This window comes from Erythrolamprus reginae, chromosome Z (genome assembly GCF_031021105.1).
Source record: "Erythrolamprus reginae isolate rEryReg1 chromosome Z, rEryReg1.hap1, whole genome shotgun sequence".
NCBI lineage: Eukaryota > Metazoa > Chordata > Lepidosauria > Squamata > Dipsadidae > Erythrolamprus > Erythrolamprus reginae.
Window position 1 is genome coordinate 27,867,021 of NC_091963.1, and position 19,960 is coordinate 27,886,980.

The 19,960-nt window shown below is 38.4% G+C and overlaps 1 protein-coding gene across 1 annotated transcript in view; it reads right to left on the minus strand.

Moving 5' to 3' along the window:
- Positions 1 to 19,960, minus strand: part of NMT2 (N-myristoyltransferase 2) — a 48,141-nt gene that overhangs the window by 12,943 nt on the left and 15,238 nt on the right. Inside the window, exons 3-7 of the mRNA XM_070729293.1 lie at positions 18,662 to 18,806; positions 17,220 to 17,338; positions 16,885 to 16,976; positions 16,174 to 16,290; positions 774 to 944 (exon numbers count right to left, since the gene is read on the minus strand). Coding sequence (XP_070585394.1) covers positions 774 to 944; positions 16,174 to 16,290; positions 16,885 to 16,976; positions 17,220 to 17,338; positions 18,662 to 18,806 — 644 coding nt within the window. The remainder of the gene's footprint in view (positions 1 to 773; positions 945 to 16,173; positions 16,291 to 16,884; positions 16,977 to 17,219; positions 17,339 to 18,661; positions 18,807 to 19,960) is intronic.

The following is a 19,960-nucleotide window of genomic DNA, read 5'->3' on the forward strand; positions in this document are numbered from 1 at the left end:
TTTCATCACTGCCAGTACAGTGGTACCTCTACTTAAGAACTTAATTTGTTCCGTGACCAGGTTCTTAAGTAGAAACATTTGTAAGTAGAAGCAATTTTTCCCGTCGGAATCAATGTAAAAGCAAATAATGCGTGCAAACCCATTAGGAAAGAAATAAAAGCTTGGAATTTGGGTGGGAGGAGGGGGGGGAAGAAGAGGAGGAGGACAGTCGCTGCGGAAGGAAGGAAGTATGGCGAGGGGAATAAAAAAAATACAAAACTTTAAGGCTTAAAAAAAAAAGAGGGACTACCCAGAGCGAAGGGACCATTTTTTTCCTCTGGGAGCTGGCAGAGGTTTATTCCCTCTCCAAGCCCTCAGTGAAAGGGAAATGCTTTGTTCGCTCTGCACTGCCAAAGCCTGCTTAAGTGCCACCGAAAGGCTCTTATGGCAACCCAGAAAAGCCCCAAATGGACGGGATTAAAGGAGGAATGGCAGGAAACTGGCTGGGCCTTTATGCCATTCTCAAATTTTCCGGGCTCGGGTTCTTAAGTAGAAAATGTTTTTTAAGAAGAGGCAAAAAAAACCTTGAGCACCCAGTTCTTATCTAGAAAAGTTCTTAAGTAGAGGCGTTCTTAAGTAGAGGTACCACTGTATTATAATGTGAAATACCTTCCTAATGCATAAGATCCTTCCAATCTGAGATTAAACTGACTATTCGACTTATAAGGTGAGTTTTGGCTACACTTTTACAATAAAAATTATGTAAATTCTAAAAAAACAATGTCTTTGCTCACCTGCAAGTTGCTACAGGTTTGGGAAGGACCACTCCTGCAGTGTAAACAGCCTGAAAAATTCCTTCCAAGTTTACTCTTCTTGTTATTTCACGGATCAGGACTGGTGCTACTCGCTTTGATCGCAATTTTTTATGGACACACAGAAAGTTAATTTCTACCATTTTCTTCTCACTGTTAAAGAAAATATATAAACAATTGCTTCAATTTTGAAGGAGTACAAATTGTCCAACTAATATTACCTATCGTACTGACCAACTCTTTGCAACTCTTACAGAAAATACATTTCTTACAGAAGCGGGGAATTTCTTTAATCAATCAAGGAAAGAACTACATCTATGCCATTGTCATTGTTGTCATTGTCATTCATTATCAGAGAGGGACAGAACGTTAAGTTTTGTTCCCATTTATTATTATTTTTTGCAAAGTTTAGGGAAAATTGTTGTTTGTTTTTCAAAATAAAAATAAATGAATTACAGGTTTAATATTCTATGGTATTCTCTATATTTTAAAGATGGTGGAAAGTATCATGGCGCCCATGAATGAATTTGCTGCTAATTTCAGAAGCGCCATCTTGGAGAATTCCTGGAGTCACAAGAAAGAGATTGGGGTCCACTGGTCCTTGCCCTATAACTTTCTCCAACCAGTTACTAATGGGGCTTTGTGAAAAGAAAATGGGCTAGATTATGATTCTGCCTTAGTGTTTCCCAACAGTAGCAATTTTAAGATACGTGGACTTCAACTACCAAGTCTCGTCAGCTAGCAACACATTTTCAAATAGAAAAAATAAATTATTTTCATCATTCCAGCTTCTATGTACCTTTTTGTGAGGTATACAAGATATAACTGTAATGCTCTCTACATGGGGCTACCTTTGAAAAGTGTTAGGAAACTCCAGATCGTGCAGAATGCAGCTGCGAGAGCAATCATGGGCTTTCCTAAATATGCCCATGTCACACCAACACTCCGCAGTCTGCATTGGTTGTCGATCAGTTTCCGGTCACAATTCAAAGTGATGGTTATGACCTATAAAGCCCTTCATGGCACCGGACCAGATTATCTCTGGGACCGCCTTCTGCTGCACGAATCCCAACGACCAGTTAGGTCCCACAGAGTGGGCCTTCTCCAGGTCCCGTCAACTAAACAATGTCGTTTGGCAGGACCCAGGGGAAGAGTCTTCTCTGTGGCAGCTCCGGCCCTCTGGAACCAACTCCCCCCAGAGATTAGAATAGCCTCCACCCTCCTTGCCTTTCGTAAGCTCCTTAAAACCCACCTCTGCCTTCAGGCATGGGGGAACTGAGATATTCTTTCCCCCTAGGCTTCTACAATTTATGCATGGTATGTTTGTATGTATGATTGGTTTTATAACAAGGGTTTTTAGCTGTTTTTAGTATTGAATTGTCACATGTTGTTTTTATCACTGTTGTTAGCCGCCCCGAGTTCCCAGAGAGGGGCGGCATACAAATCCAATAAATAAATAAATAAATAAATAACATTGATTCATTGTCCAGAACCTATTATTGTGATGATTTTTTTGTACCTTTTAAGAGAAGATTTAAAATATTATTTCAGTGAACTGCTGCCAATTTTCTTACTCTGGAAGTAACGTGTAGTTTGTATATAACATGTAGAGTTACAAGCTGTGAAGAGCACATGGCTATATTTCTAAATGTTGCTGTTTTCCGGATATACAGGTAATCCTCAAGTTATTAATGTAACAGAGCATGTCCAGTCCATTTGTATCTCGAGGATACATGGGATGAATTTCATACTTTGAATGAGATCACTCTCTGCTTTCACCAATGCATTCTCTAATTTAATGTGCAGGCGAATGTGCAGATTATTAAGTGCACATGAGGTATCTCAGGATGGGGAAGCCCATGGGAGGAAAACCTAGTGATGGAACAGGCCTCCATTGCCTCTTCAACACTCTAAGATACTCATACTTCTCCCTCCCTGCCACACTGGACTCACCTTGCAAAGATCTGTTTCCTCTCTGCTGCGGTTTCTTTTGCTTTGAGGAAAAGTTGATGGAAGCTCTAGGCTGCGAAAAATGTTTGCTGCCCCTGTCTCTTACTCATCCCCTACTTCCTTTGAAAATGGAGGGATTTGCTCCCTTTTGAAACACTTCAATTACTTTTTCCAAACTTTCCAATTCCTTTCCTCTACCACTGGGATACTTCTTGCTGAGATGGAGACCTGACAGAAACTGGAAGCTTCACAGAGGGATTCACTGTGTTTTGAAATGTCCTACGAGGGCTTTGAAAACAGAAGGATTGCTTCATTTTGAAAGGTCTCATAGATACCTATGGGGCCTTTGAGAACGGAGGGATTTGCTTCATTTTGAAATGCCCCATATATGCTTATGAGGCCTTTCAAAATGGAGGGAATCCCTTTGTTTTCAAAGGCCTCATGGGTGTTTATGGAGCCTTTCACGAATCCCTTTGTTTTCAAAGGCCTCATAGGTGTTTATGGAGCATTTCAAAATGGAGCGAATCTCTCCGTGAAGCTCCCAGTCTTTGTCAGATCTCTATCTCAGCGAGAAGTGTCCTGATGGCGGAGGAAATGAATTGGGGGAGGGGGGGCTGACCAGGAGACAGGCACCGCAAACATTTTTTGCACTGTGGTCCGTGATCTTGTGAGAGTTCAGGCGCCCAGTCTCTGCAAATGAAGATGGGTGCTTGAACCCGCGTGATATTATGGCACCGGAAGATTCCATCAACTCTCCTCTCCCTCAAAAGCAAATTAACCACTGCAGTGACTACAGACAGGGAAGAGCCAGTGACTACAGACAGGGAAGTGACTGAAGTGGTCAAACCACAGCTTTTGGGGGTCTATTTTGGGCCAGAGTCTCTTTTTAGGAGAGATGAAGAAGGGGTGCACCTGCTGTGAATCATGGGGGGTGATAGCAAGCCCCCGCATGTAGCAACAGCGAGCTCCCTGATCATCAGCTGATTAGGAGCGATTCGTCGCTATCAGTCCTGGCTGGAAACTGATAGACTGGAAACAAGAATGTTTAGAGACTGGAAACAAGAATGTTTAGCCACCTGAATGAGATAATCAATTCTTGATGATTTAAAAGTGTTGAAGTGACTGAAGTAACAGAGAAGAGCTAATTTCAGAAAGACTTTAAAGTTTAAGACTGGAAACAGAGGTTTAGAAGAAGGAGATAGCCGGAAAGGGCTGCTTCCGGGTATCAGCAGCGGAAGAAGCGTTTTATTACAATTTAATAATTATTTGGGAGTGGAAGAAATGGGGATAGTGTCCTCTCTCCTAAAATAAAGCCTTTTATCATTTTTTTTTTGGATTTGGATTCTGGGTTGGAACAAGAAATATTTTGTTGCTGCTGGAGAATGAGATTGGAATTTTGCATTTAGTTTAAGTTTGGTACTTTTGACTCTCTGCAGAGAACCTGAGTTTTTTTATGAAGCTGAGGAGTATATCTTGTGGATTAGTACCATCTAATGGTGAGTGGGATTTTTTTCTCTCTTTCTGATCCCCCCCCCCCACACAAATAAGTGGTTTAGAGTTGTTGTTTGGGTTATACTTTTTATTTTTGGTTGACTTTGAACTTTATAGCAACAGTTTATTGCTACCAGATGGTTTGAATGAGTTAACTCTGCTGTGATTTTCTTTTTCTCTCCTCCTTAATGGGATTGGATTAAGGCAAACAAGAGCCTGAAGCTTTACTTTTGGTGTTATGGGGGGGGGGGGGTGTATTCCTTTTTGCTCATCTTTTGGTCTAAGTTTGGATATTTAGGATCTTCTTTTCTTTTTTTTCTCCTCCTCCCCCCCCCCCCCCCGATATTTATTATATTGGACCAGACTACTTTTTTATTTTTGGCCTCTTCTGTTTTTCACTTTTTTCTTTTCTTTTTTCTAATTAATTTTTTGATCTTTTTCTCCCTTTTTAATACTACTTTTCCTCAAATTGGATATACAGTGATACCTTGTCTTACAAACTTAATTGGTTCCGGGACGAGGTTCTTAAGGTGAAAAGTTTGTAAGACAAAACAATGATTCCCATAGGAATCAATGGAAAAGCGATTAATGCGTGCAAGCCCAAAATTTACCCCTTTTGCCAGCTGAAGCATCTGTTTTTGCGCTGCTGGGATTCTCCTGAGGCTCCCCTCCATGGGAAACCCCACCTCTGGACTTCCATTGCCAGCGAAGTGCCTGTTTTTGCGCTGCTGGATTCTCCTGCTGGGATTCCCCTGCAGCATCACAAAACCACGGAAGTCCGGAGGTGGGGTTTCCCATGGAGGGGAGCCTCAGGAGAATCCCAGCAGCACAAAAACCGGTGCTTCACTGGCAATGGAAGTCCGGAGGCAGGGCATCCCAGCGGCGGCGGTGGGTTTGTAAGGTGAAAATAGTTTGTAAGAAGAGGCAAAAAAATCTTAAACCCCGGGTTTGTATCTCGAAAAGTTTGTATGATGAGGCGTTTGTAAAACGAGGTATCACTGTAACTTTCTTTTTTCTCTCTTTTTTGCATTTTTTAAATTTTTCTATTTTTCTTTTGGGATTGCCACTTCGTATTTGGATTACAAATATAACCCCTTTTAGGTCGAAGATAAGAATGGCATCAAAAAAGGTACCATCATATGCAGCAGCATCCGTGGCACCAGCGCCCAATCCAGGTCAGAAATTAACAGATGGAGATAAGTTAATGGTGGAGTTAAAGAACATGATGTTAGAGTTGCAGGAGAGGCATGAAGACATTAAACATATTAAACATATCAAAGGTAGCATTGAAGGTGTCAAAGATAATGTTGGCAAGATGGCTGAAGATATGAAAGGAATGAAGGAGCTGATGGCAAAAAAATGAACAACATCTACAAAAAAGCGAAAAGTAAAGTTGAGGCAACTGAAATGAAGGTGGGGAAGCTGGCAGATTGTGACAGAAGCCAGGAGAGAACAATCATAACGTTAGAAATGAATCGATCAGAATTTTATCTAAGATTTCAAAATGGGGTGGAAGACAAGGGAGAAAACTTTGTTAAACTAATGGCGGAATTATTGGCAGACGTTTTGAAGCAAAGAAAAATTGATGAATCATATAGATGAGACATAAATTGTCTAGAGAAGTTCATGTGAGATTTACAAAGAAAGCATTGAGAACAGAACTCTTGTAGAAACTAAGGAACCAACTATTAAGCGTAATAGAGAGGAAAAGAGATTGTTGCCCTAAAACAGGTACCAAGAAGAGTAAGAGATTTAAGAAAGGAATATCAGTTCCTGTTGTGGTCAGCTCTGGCCCAGCTCCTGCCCCAAGGACTGTGGATGTGGGGGAGACATCCACATGTTGCAGGCCTGTTTTGCCCCTGGTTGAATCTGATGATGAAGGCTCCTCTGACCAAGAAGACATGAGTGACAGGGAGGAGGAGAGTGTGGCAGACAGCTCAGAAGGAGATCAATTATCTAGCTCCTCCTTGGATTCAGAACAAGAGTTAATGATACAGCCACGCATGCGGAGAGCGATGCATAGGCAACAACAACTGAGAGATTATTATCAAAGAAAATGAGGCCACCTGTGGTTGGGTGGGGCTGTGGTACTTAGTGAGGTTGCTATAAATAGCAGCCTGTGGGTTTGGCCATTGTGGAGGATTATCTGATCTTTGTGTTTCGTGACTGCTTTACTGACTTTGACCTTTTGTGTGCTGATTTTTCCCCGCCTTGAAACTAAACCAGAGCAAAGTGTGTTTCACTTTGTGAAAGAAGAAGGACTGTGAATTGCCTCACAGCTGCAAGCTAAGTATCACAGAACTGATAAGGGACTTATACAAATTACCAGTTTGTTTGGAGACGAGTGCTCTTTGCTATACCAAAATAGGGCTTAGTTTAAGTGAATTTTCATTATAAAGAACATTGTTTTGAATTTTCAAACGTGTGTGTGTCTGAAATTTGTACCTGTGAATTTTTGGGAGGAGTCTACCAGAGAGCCCGACAGAACAGTTCCTAATGAAGAAATTGACTGAGAGGAGTAAATTTCAGGTGGTTGATGCTGGAAAGTATAATGCTGGTATGATGTGAGCAGACTGTGACTGAACATGCTTAATAAGCAGAAATTTTCTTTAGGCAAAAATTTATGCAATCAGAGAGATGGAACAAAATAAGAGGAAATACTAATTGAGATACAGAAACAAGATTTCAAACAAGAGTTGATATTACGGGAGATGGAATTAGAAGGATCAATGGCACCAGATCCAAAAGAACAAAGAGATATAATGATAACTAGATCGGTGAAAGCTTTAATGCAACGAATAAATATGGATGATGAAATTATAATGATTTTGATTAACATAAATGGACTAAATTCGAATATAAAGAGATCCAGAATAATTATCAAAATTTAAAAAAATTGAATATGGATATAATTTGCCTACAGGAAAGTACATATTAGGGGGAAAAATGAGAAATTATTAGAGTGCACAACATTGGGAGAATTATATTCAACACTGATTGACCAGGCCAAAAGATGTATAGCCTTGTATATTTAAAAAAAATCAACTCAAAATGTATTTATTCAGGGAAGAATTCTAATGGTTGAAATACTTATGAATAATAAAAAGACTTTGTTAGTGACAATATATGCACCAAATAGAAATCAAGATAAGGGTTTTTTTTAGTTACATGAGAAAATAAACGAACTGAATTATGATAATATCTGTTTAACGGGAGATTTCAATGCAATTATAAGAGTTAATTTAGACTATAATGTAATTAAAAAGAATAAGACACAAAGGAAATTTTTTGCCAAAATCCTTTTTTAACATGGTGGAAGAATTGAACTTGTTTGATGTTTGGAGAGAAAAATTCCCGAATAAAAGTCAGTATATTTTCTATTCTAGTGTCATATGTCATGGTCGAGAATTGATATGATGTGGACTAATTTGGAACTATTGAGTGATATACAAATAATAGACAATGAAACTGGTACCTGGGCAGATCACAACCCTATGATGGCTAAATGGAGAGGTAAAAGAAAAATGACGATGGACCTTAGACCAGGAAATTTTACAAGAAAAGGAATTTCAAATATATTTTGAAAAAGAAACGAAATTTTTCTTTAAGGAAAATAAAAAAGAAGGCACACTGCTAAAGCCTACATAGGAGGTTTAGTCATGACTTATATAGTGTTCCCTCGCTACTTCACGGTTCACCTTTCGCAGACTCGGTGCATTGTGGGTTTTTAAGAAGACTGTTCCGGTCCTGACAGGAGGAAAAAGGCATGACATGTACGCATGCATGGTTTGGGGCTTATGGTGTCTGCTGGAGCCAGCGGTGGGGTTCCACTGTGGGTGAGTGGCGGGGCAGGGGGGAGGCCTTAGCAGCCGGGATTCTAGGGCTGCCTGGGGGTTGGGAGGCTGTGGCGGAGCTGAGGGGGAAGTGGAAGGCTCACCGTCCTCTGCCTCAGCGGCTTTTCTGCTCTGGACAGGATGAGGGGAAGCAAGGCAGGCATCCGCTTTCTTTCCCTCCGGATCCCTGAATGCTTTCAAGGAGGCAGCTGAGATGGCCAAGGGCATCGCGCGGTTATCGGCGGAGAGGCACCTTATCTCTTGCCCAACTGTCTTTGGGGGAAACACGAAGTGTGCTTAGGCAGACTCATAAGCCCATGGTCTCCCCCTCATTGCCTCAGATGCTCCGGACTCCAACTCCCATGGGCCCCTATCTTGGGGCATGGAATGGTAGGAGCTGAAGCCCGGTCCGCCTGGGATTTTTGGAGGAAGCAGGCAACCCCCTGCCCAAAATGTCTCATTATTGTCCCTACTTCGTGGATTTCTGTTTATTGCAGGTGGTCCTGGAATGTAACACCTGAGATAAACGAGGGAACACTGTACAAGGAAGAGGAATAAGTTAAGAAGTGAAACTAAAAGCAGATTGGAAGCAGAATACAGGGATTTGGAAAATCAGTTACAGAAAGAGCCACAAAACCATAAAGTTAAAATTACGATGGAACTGAAAAAACATAAACTAAATATTTTGGGAAATGACGAAGTAAGCAAGGAACATTAAAACAGCAAAACATTTTTTTTCGAACAAGCAAACAAACCAGAAAAATGGCTACTTTAAAAGACTAAAAAGAAGAAAGAAAATGGATTAAACAATTGGAGGATGAGAATGGTGACACATACTTTCAAGAGGATGATAAAAGGAAGATAACATGGAACTATTACAGAGGACTTTGTAAACAGGAAAAAATAGACATGAAAAACATACAACAATATTTGGATAACACAGATTTACCTAAAATACCAGAAAAATATAAGATTTTGTTAGAAGAAAAAATAACAATATTGGAATTAACTGAGACAATTAAGAAACAGAAAAATGGGAAAGCACGGGGACCAGATGATTTAACAGCAGAATTATATAAAACTTTTGAAGAGAAATTGAACATTCCAATGTTAGAAGTATACAATGAATTAATTTGCAAAAAGACAAAAATTATAGGCCAATCTCACTATTAAAGGTAGACTAGAGAATATTTGCAGTGATAATCTAAGCAAGTAGGTTTAAGAAATTTTAAAATGACTTTATACATTTGGATCAGAATGAATTCGTGCAGAAAATACAAAATAGAGACAATATGCACATAATTATAAATACATTAGAATAATAATAATAATTTATTAGATTTGTATGCCGCCCCTCTCCGAAAACAACATCCAGAAAAGCAGATAATTTTAATGTTTTTGGATGCGCAAAAAGCATTTGATAATGTTTATTGGCAGTTTATGATACAACTATTAAAATATATGGACTTTGGAGAAAGATTTATAGGGATCATAAAAGCAATTTATAGTAAACAATCAGCAAAAATAGTGATAAATAGAAGAATGACAGGAAAAGTTGACCTTATGAAAGAAACTAGACAAGGAAATTAAATGAATGAAAATCTAAAAAAGAGGAATACAAGCTACAAGCATTTGCAGACAACTTAGTCTTCATACTAAAAGATCCCCTAAATGCACGAACAGAGTTAATTATACAAATTGGTGAATATGGAGAAGTGGCTGGATTAAAAATCAATAAAGAAAAAACAAAGATGTTAGTTAAAATATGAGTGAAAGACAAAAGAATGATTTAACTGAAAGTCTACATATTCAGATTACGAAAAAACCTAGATATTTAGGGATCCAACTTACAGCAAGATGTGTAACACTTACGGAAGATAATTATTTAAAACTTAAAAAACAAATAGAGAAAGATCTGGAAAAATGGAAGAATCTTCAGTTATCACTGATGGGCAGGATTGCTCTAATAAAGATGAACATTTTGCCATGACTACTTTTCTTATTTGCAATAATACTATAAAAATAGACAAGCCTTTTTAAATGAACCAATAAAACAATGCTGAAATTTATTTGGCAAGAGAAAATACCAAGAATAAACATGAAAAATGTTACAAGGTGCGAGAATTGGGGGGGGGGGGGGGCTTTGGCTTTCCCAATTGGGAGTTATACTGCCAAACAAGCGCAATACATGGATGAGAGAATGGATCTTATTGGATAATAAGAGACTCTTAGATTTAGAGGGACATGATTTACAAGTGGAATGGCACATATTTATTTGGTATGGAAAGAATAAATTATATAGCTACTTCCAGAAACATGCAGTTAGAAACTCACTACACTTAGTATGGGAAAAAATAAAATCCAAAAATTATTTGAGTGTGCCACATTGGATATCCACTATTGAAGCTTTATCATTAAAGACATTTTAACAAAAAATGGTGATTAAAATCTGCACAAATCTTAGAGAAACGGGGAATACAAATGGATTGGTTTATGAGATTGCAGTTAAAATCAAGATTTGAAACTCATAAAAAAACAAAAGGTATCAACCTTGAAGTGCCTGAGCTAGATTAAATTCTATTGGGAAAAATGAAAAATTGATAAAGAAACTATATGATTATTTACTTATTATTTACTTACTCACTTATAAAATGACTATTGCTATTGCTTATAAAGAGAATCTGTATAAAATGTTTTATAGGTGGCATATATCACCAGAAAAAATAGCAAAAATGTTTTCTATGGGATGTTGGAAATATAAGCAAATTCTAGATTCTTTTTACCATACGTGGTGGACTTGCACTAAAGCTAGAAAATATTGGATTATGATTAAAGCATGGTTAGAAGAAACGTTGGACAAAAAACTAGAGTTATAGCCAGAGACATTCCTTTTGGGAATATTGTCAGAGAAATTCAAAAAAGAAGAAACTTATCTTATTATACATGTGGTAACTGCTGCCTGAACAGCATATGCCCCAAAGTAGAAACTGAAGGTGGCTCCAACGGAAGGAGAAATGCTAAAGAAGATACTAGATTGAACATAAATGAATAGATTGATAATGAAGGTTAAAGACAAAGAAGTTTCTGAATACTGTATTATAAAATATGGGTTAAATTGTATGTGTGGTTAGATAAGAAATTTAATCAGAAAAGAGATTGTGTAAAGATTAAAAAGAAAATGGGGGGGGGGGTTCAGAAATATCTAGCCACCCAGAGTCCTCTTGGAGTTGGGTGGCAGATAAATCCCATAAATAAATAAAATAAAATAAAGTATTAATATTAACCCAGGTGATGAGAATAGCAGTGATAAATGTTATACATCCAAGATAAATTCTAATGTTAGATTGAAAATAATAACATAATAATAAAAGCTTTGGAAACACTATAAGAATACAGAAAAAAACCCGGCCAGTCTGTTTCAATAAACAATTGTTAGAATTAAAGATATTTCACTCAGGGAAGGGTAAAAGAAAGGAGAGGAAGTAGGAAGGAAAGAGGAGATAGAGGATGGTGAATGTGAAGATAAAGTGAAGGAAAGTAGATGGGATTGAAGAAGAGAAAGGGACCTCCTCCTGCCACATGGATCTAGCGACCGGTTAGATCCTACTCAGTTGGCCTTCTACAGGTTCCATCAACTAGACAATGTTGCTTGGCGGGACCTAGGGGAAGAACCTTTTCTGTGGGGGGGGGGGCGGCCCTCTGAAATCAGCTCCCCCGGAGATCCTACTGCCCCCACCCGCCTCGCCTTTTGTAAGAGTCTGAAGACTCATCTATGCCACCAGGCTTGGGGTCATTAGACACAACCCTCTGGAGGATGAATGTATGGTGAGTTTGTTGACTGAATGGATATGAGTGCACTTGAATTGGTTTTCAGGCTTTTAGATTTTTAATTCTAATTAATTGGATTTCGAAGTATATTGTTTTTTATATGTTGTAAGCCAGTGTTTTTCAACCAGTGTGCCGCGGCACACTAGTGTGCCGTGAGACATGGTCAGGTGTGCCGCGAAGCTCAGAGAGAGAAAGAAAACAAGAGAGAGAGAAAGAAAGAGCAAGAGGGAGAGAAAGCAAGCAAGCGAGCGAGAGAGAAAGAAAACAAGAGAGAGAGAAAGAAAGAAAGAGAGAAAGAAAGAAAGAGAGAGAGAAAGAAAGAGAGAAAAAGAAAGAATGAGAGAGAAAGCAAGCAAGAGAGAGAGCAAGAGAGAAAGAAAGAAAGAAAGAGAGAGAGAGAAAGAGAGGGAGGGAGGGAAGGTGGGAGAGAGAAAGACATAGAGGGAGGGAGGGAGAGAGAAAGAGAGCAAAAAAGAGGAAAGAAGAAAGAAAGAGGGATGGAGAGAGAGAGAAAAGAGGAAGGGAGAGAAAGAGGGAGGGAGAGAGAAATAGAGCGAAAGGGAGGAAGAGAGAATTTTTTTGTCCAAACTTTTTTTAGCCCCCCCCCCCCCCCCCCCCCGGGTAATGTGCCCCATGGTTTTGTAAATGTAAAAAATGTGCCGCGGCTCAAAAAAGGTTGAAAATCACTGTTGTAAGCTTCCCCGACTCCTCGGAGAGGGGCGGCATATGAATCCGATTAATAAATAAATAAATAAATAAAGGAGGGTCAAGTGAAAAGATAATGGATGTTCAGACTGGCAGACACTGAAGCCAAAGCAAAGTATTCTTGGTCATTTTTTAATTAAGCTTTGTTTATGGTGATGTAAACATTTGATGTATGGAGGAGGGGGAAAAAATAAAAAAACTTTATGCAAAAAAAAGTAACCGTGGCAGAGATGAGACAGATTTAGTAAGGAGGGGACAGGAAAGCATTTGTGGGGATGGGAATGGGGGTAATAGGGGGAATGTTGTAGACCTCTGTAGTCATTCGTAATGGGGAAACAACTGCAGATTTTTAAATTTGGGTACTGGCTTCTAAATTGCTCCTTGTCTTGTAACTGGGAACGGGCATTAAATAAACGCTCGTAACTCGGAGATTAGCTGTATAAAAAAGTATTTTGAATCCATATCAGGAACCTTCATTTTTAGTATTCTCTTTCCCAAGGAGGTGCACATGCATAATCCTTTGTAGAAGCTGAATACATTTATCTTTTGGAACAGAGATAAATTCTTGAGTAAATTTTACAGTTTGTTCTGCAACTCTCTGTACGATTCCCTGTGGGTATTATGTACTTGAGAAAAAAATTAGAGTAAAATTATCTACCCTTCCCATATGGCTGTATAGAAGTAAATCAAGGGGAGAAAGCATGCTCTGATAATTATGATCTGCTTTGAGGGATTTTCTGTTGGGAACCAAACATAGCTGCTAATTTAGATTTTTAAATATTAGATACTAATGTAAATTCTACTTGCTCAGAGCTTAAATATCTTGCAGAAATTATGATCACAGGTTTAATTGCTGATTCTGGCAGATGCAATATTTATCTATGATTTGTTCACACCCACCCCTCTCTCTTCCTGCTACTTTAACATCATTTGCTGTGAACATATTAACCTTTTCTTCTCCGAATTAATGATCAGCAGCCAAACATATTAAAAACTAGGTAAGGGCAAGAACATGTTTTGAATTTAAAGAGAAGAAAGTGGGGGAGTGTGTGCTTTTACATGTGTAAACACATGCAGGGCAGTGTAGGAGAAAACATAAGGCTGAATTTGATTAGCATTCCTCAATGTGCTCCAGTATATAATTAGACGAGATCTTTCTCTCTTTTATATATTGCTGCATTACGTTGATGATGATGATCTTGATTGTAATTCCAACTCTGCAATAATGGCAGCATTACCCAATAATTTGGAAATTTAAAAACATATGCTGAAATGGGTTTTCTGAATATTCTCAATAAACATCATTAGCAGGGAAAGCACAGAGATGTAAGTGTGGCTATACCACAGTGCTTAATAATAATAATAATAATAATAATAATAATAATAATAATAATAATAATAATAATAATAATAATAATTATTATTATTATTATTATTATTATTATTATTATTTATTAGATTTGTATGCCGCCCCTCTCCGAAGACTCGGGGCGGCTCACAACAATAATAAAACAATGTTACAGTGGAACAAATCTAATATTAAAAGAGAAAAAGACATATAAAACCCTATCATTTAAAACCAAACAACACATACATACCAAACATAAAGTCTAAAAGCCTGGGGAAGGTGTCTCAGTTCCACCATGGCTGGCGGTATAGGTGGGTCTTGAGTAGCTTACGAAAGACAAGGAGGGTGGGGGCAGTTCTAATCTCCGGGGGGAGTTGATTCTAGAGGGCCGGGGCCACCACAGAGAAGGCTCTTCCCCTGGGGCCCACCAAACGACATTGTTTAGTCAACGGGACCTGTTGAAGGCCAACTCTGTGGGACCTTATCAGTCGCTGGGATTGGTATTGATAGATAAAAGGTATTGATAGATAAAAAGTGATGGCCTCCCAGACTAAAATGATGAGGGGGAATAGAAAGAGGATGAAGACAATGTTTTAAAATGTTGCATTTTACAGATGTTGTAATACATTTTACAGATGTTGCCTGATGGTGCTGCCACAGAAAAAGTTGTTAATAGGTGGAGTAAATGAACAAGCACTTTAGCTTGAGATATTTAAAACAGTGCCCCGACTCTATGGATCCAACTACCCCCCCCCCCCCAATGTCCGTAATTCTCTCACCCTACTGGTCTTCCATAAGGCCACGAAAACTTGGGTTTGCCGGCAGGCCATGAATTGTAGATCTTTCATGGCCAAACTGTATGAATGGTATGCATGCATGTGATTATGACTGTTTTTATACAACTGGGTTTATTACGGGATTTAGTTTTAGATGTTACATTTGACTTCTTCTTATTGTTGTATCTTTAAGTATTGTATTATATTACTTTGTAAGCTGCCCTGAGTCCTTCGGTATTGGGCGGCATAGAAGTCGAATGAATGAATGAATGAATGAATGAATGAATGAATGAATGAATGAATGAATGAATGAATAAATAAATGTTCAATATTTCACCAAGGTTTCCCCTTAGAATTTCTTCCAAATCTAACTTTTTTCCTGTTCATGCAAATGATTTTAAGAAAAACCTAAGAGACCCCTAATAATAATAATAATAATAATAATAATAATAATAATAATAATAATAATAATTTATTAGATTTGTATGCCGCCCCTCTCCGAAGACTCGGGGCGGCTCACAACAATAATAAAAACAATATTATAGTAGAACAAATCTAATATTAAAAAACATATAAAACCTGCAGTCTGCATTGGCTGCCGATCAGTTTCCGGTCACAATTCAAAGTGTTGGTTATGACCTATAAAGCCCTTCATGGCACCGGACCAGAATATCTTCGGGACCGCCTCCTGCCGCACGAATCCCAGCGACCGGTTAGGTCCCACAGAGTTGGCCTTCTCCGGGTCCCGTCGACTAAACAATGTCGTCTGGCGGGACCCAGGGGAAGAGCCTTCTCTGTGGGGGCCCCGACCCTCTGGAACCAGCTCCCCCCTGAGATTAGGATTGCCCCCACCCTCCCTGCCTTTCGTAAACTCCTTAAGACCCACCTTTGCCGTCAGGCATGGGGGAACTAAAATACCTCCCCCTTGCCCATGTTGTTTTGTTGATTGATTGACTGTGTGCCTGTTTTTTATATATACTGCTTTTTATGAGATTATTAATTTCAATTGGAACTGGATGGGTGGGCATTGGATTTGGTATTGTGTACTGTACTGTTTTTTATTATTGTTGTGAGCCGCCCCGAGTTTGCGGAGAGGGGCGGCATATAAATCCAATAAACCTAAACCTAAACCTAAACCTATTTTAAAAAACCAAACAACACATTTATACCAAACATAAAACAAAGTATAAAAGAGCCTGGGGGAAAGGTGTCTCAACTCCCCCATGCCTGGCGGTATGAGTGAGTCTTGAGTAGTTTACGAAAGACAGGGAGGGTGGAGGCCATTCTAATCTCCGGGATAGAGTTGATTCCAGAGGGCCAGGGCCGCCACAGAGAAGGCTCTTCCCCTGGGGCCCGCCAAACGACATTGTTTAGTCGACGGGACCCGGAGAAGGCCAACTCTGTGGGACCTTATCGGTCGCTGGGATTCTTCCTAATCGGTTAGGGCTTACCTATCATAAATCTGAATGTGTGCTGGAATGGCACTGATGAAGCCCACCAGCTTCCTATTGGACGATACCCTGACGCCACAGTGCCACTGCGGAAGCCAACCTGGAGGTCTAAGGGCCCTAAAAGAGAGGAAAAAGCATGAAAATAACAATTAGGTCTTACCTTTTATGGAATACAGGGAGTTTTTGGTTTACAACCATCCATTTTAGTAACCATTCAAAGCTTTAATAATAACACTGAAATAAGTGACTTAAGGTTGATCCTCAACTTATGACTATCACAGCATCCCCAGAGATCAAATCTATGTGATTTGATCAAAACTGAGGAGCCTGGCATGATCCTGGGCCAAGAGATCACTGTTTGCAACCTTTTTAGCCAGCTTCCAATAAAAACAATGGGGGAAGCTGGGTTTGCTTGACAACCTGCACTGACTTACTTAATGATCATGGCAAAAAAAGGTTTTAAAAAAATGGGCAAGATTCACTTAACACCTGTCTTGCTTAGCAATGGAAATTTTGGTCCCCAATGTCATAGATTGAGGATTATCTGTGCTATAAACTTTCTAAGCATCAAATATGAAAAAAAAAATTCACTGTTAATTCCTCCTTGCTGTCTAGCAAGAGAGACGAGGGGAAAGGCCTGAGAAGAGAACAGGCCAATGACATCATTACTTCTCCATAGATGCCCCTAGATATATGGAAACTGGGACTCACCACAAAAGGAAATCTGGTGAATAGTCAAATCTAAACATGTTATCATCATCTTCAACATAATTTTCATTTAGCAGCATGTACAGTTCCTTTAACTGGAAAAAAGGAGTGGAAGGAAACCATCAATTTATTGAATCCAACAGCTTTCACTTTGCTCTGAATTTGAGCAACCTGACTCTTCTCTTAAGAAAAACAAACTAGTCTAACGTAAAAAGGAGAACTACGTGTCAGGAGGGGACTTCTGTGCCTTCCCTGTTCATGTTCATTTCACTACTATAAACACACATATACACAAACACGAAAGTTGTATTTGGAAGACTGCGAGGAACTCTACTTACAATTTCAGCATTGCTCAGATCCAAGGTGTCCCAGGTAAAACCCTGTGGTAAAGAATACGGCTCTACACGTATGTTATCCTTATCTGGTTCAATAGCACCGTGCGATGTTATGACTTCACCTTAGAGAAAAAGAAGGTAAGCTTGAGAGTTATAAAATCATTTTTTTTCTGTTTTCAGAGAAGGCGTTGTAAACAAAAATGTTAGTAAAGTCCACGGCCAGATTCATTTTATGTCAAGTAAATTATCAATAATGTCACTGTATGTTTTCCTAGAGATTTAATTGTATTATAATTGTTAATTTTGTCAAGGGAATAGCAATCTCTACAGAATTTCAATACATGTTATGGAACTGCTTACTACCTGCTGCTTATTTTCCTTCACTGCACTAAACCACTTCTCAAGATGAATCATTTTAGATTGAATTCAGACTCAAACAGCGGACCTAACTTTTCCAATTAAAGAATGGATTGTTTTTAGTAACATACTGGAGGTCTATAATTTAAAAATCTCTTCTTTCATACCACATGCACAACTGTCTACCAAAGGGATTTCTAATGAAATATATGGTAGGTTTAAAAAAAAAACCCAACTTGAATTGACTGGTTATTTTTGCAATATGCAATTAGAAACTAATTTTAATGACATAGTCAATGCCCATATTCTCAGAGCAGCTATTACAGTTTAAAGATGCATTTTTTCCACTGCTATTTCTAAACTGATCTTATGTTCTCAGAGATCAGAAGAACAATACAAAGCATAGAAATCAAACCTTACAAAACTTATTAAAGATATTATTTTAAAAAGAAATTCCTAATATAGCAACACCAATATAAGCCTTGCAGACCTTTGGAGAAACATTTCCAAACTAACCACTGTATAATTGCATTATCTTTTTTATATGTAGCTGGAACATTTCAGTACACAGATGTCATTTTCTAATCTACAGTGTTCCACCTTCTTTTACAAAGAGAAGCAACTGCAATGCAATATGGCTTCCTGGACTATAGATGCCACGTGAAAAGCAATTACTATTGCAGTAAGACTTTTGAAACACACAAAGAAGTATAATAACCTTAATAATAAAATTAAAACTCTTTTATGTTCTTAAAAAATAAAATTTTAAATGCTTATTGTCACTTGAAAACAATTTCTTTGATTCTTCTGTATTTTACCAGGAATATTTTTCTAAAGTATTTTTATTGGGATTTAAGATAAAAATTGTCAAGGAGTTTAATATTAAAATTACATAGATGTTTTTCAAATAGCAATCTTCCCATTAATTATTTGGTGATAAAGCTTGTTTTCAACCTAATCTTAAAGCTGTTTTGCATTTGAGGTGAGTTTTTGTGATCTGTAAAATATATATTGTTAAAATTCAAGCCTCCCCCACAATAAACAAAGAACCAATGCTGTTTGTATCTGGTCACCAGCAATAAACTTACTAAGCTTGGGTACAGGCTGTGTGTCCCAGAACTGGTATTTGCGTTTTGTCGCTTCATCAATATTCTTGGCTGGGCCCTGACAGGCTGAGAGCAACTCCATAGCTCTTTGAATGTCTTGCAGCTTCTGCATTGGAATGGCTGGATTCTGCAGGTAGACAATCACAGGTAAAAGGAGAACACAACTTCCTTGCATTCCTTGCTGGCTTTATCAAACTGTTGTGCATTTTTGCTATATTACATCCTATCATCAAAGCTATCCTTAAAAAAACTCACATAAAATAATCTCTGAATGAAGAATAGAGCAGTATTCATTCAAAGGTATAAATAAAGTTTACATAGAGTAAGTATATGGTCCTCTTGGGGCTGCCTATATGAAAATGAGGAGTTATATCATTTCAGCATGCTAATTGTTCCACTTTTTTCCTCTTTGATGCTTCAATCAGAAAAAAGAATCTGAGATATTTCACCCAATGAACTTCAAACCTGGAAAAATCAGGGCCCATAAAAGGGTTATACACTGCTCAAAAAATAAAGGGAACACTTAAACAACACAATATAACTCCAAGTAAATCAAACTTCTGTGAAATCAGACTGTCCACTTAGGAAGCAACGCTGATTGACAATCAATTTCACATGCTGTTGTGCACATTCCACTTTGCACAGAACAAAGTATTAAGTAAGAATATTTTATTCATTCAAGGATGTGTTATTTGAGTGTTCCCTTGATTTTTTTGAGCAGTACTCCCCCTTCTTTAGACGTCATTATTGTGACAAAGCTGGTAGCCAGCATTACATCTATCAGGAATATTAGCTGTAAGGTTAGAGTGCTTCCTGGTGGAGTGGGCTGAACAGCTTGCTGGGCTAGATGTGCTTGGGGTCTGATCTAGCAGGGCACAATCTATGGTCTTATCTTTTCAGTAAGTAACTTTAGAACACCTCAGGCAATTCTATCTGAGATTTCTTATTACCATCTTTTATTTCATACTTATCCATGTGAGAGTTCTTGAGCTAGGCTTAAATGGGTCTCCCCTCTTCCTTTAGCCCATCTTCTCACCCTCCTATTAGCTGGCTTTTAATTGAGGAAGTACTAAAGTACAAGACTTTTTTCTGTCAAAGACCTGGAGAAGCAGCAAAGGCATCTCCTAAAAATAATATTTGGGGCACATTTTTTCCTTTTGTATAAACCCAACTTTTTTCTTTATTTTTTTGTTGGATATTAACACTTTTATGTGTTCAATGTATGTTTCTTTCTTAGTTTTGTTTTAAATACCCTGGCTTAGACTAAATTCTAAGCAAATT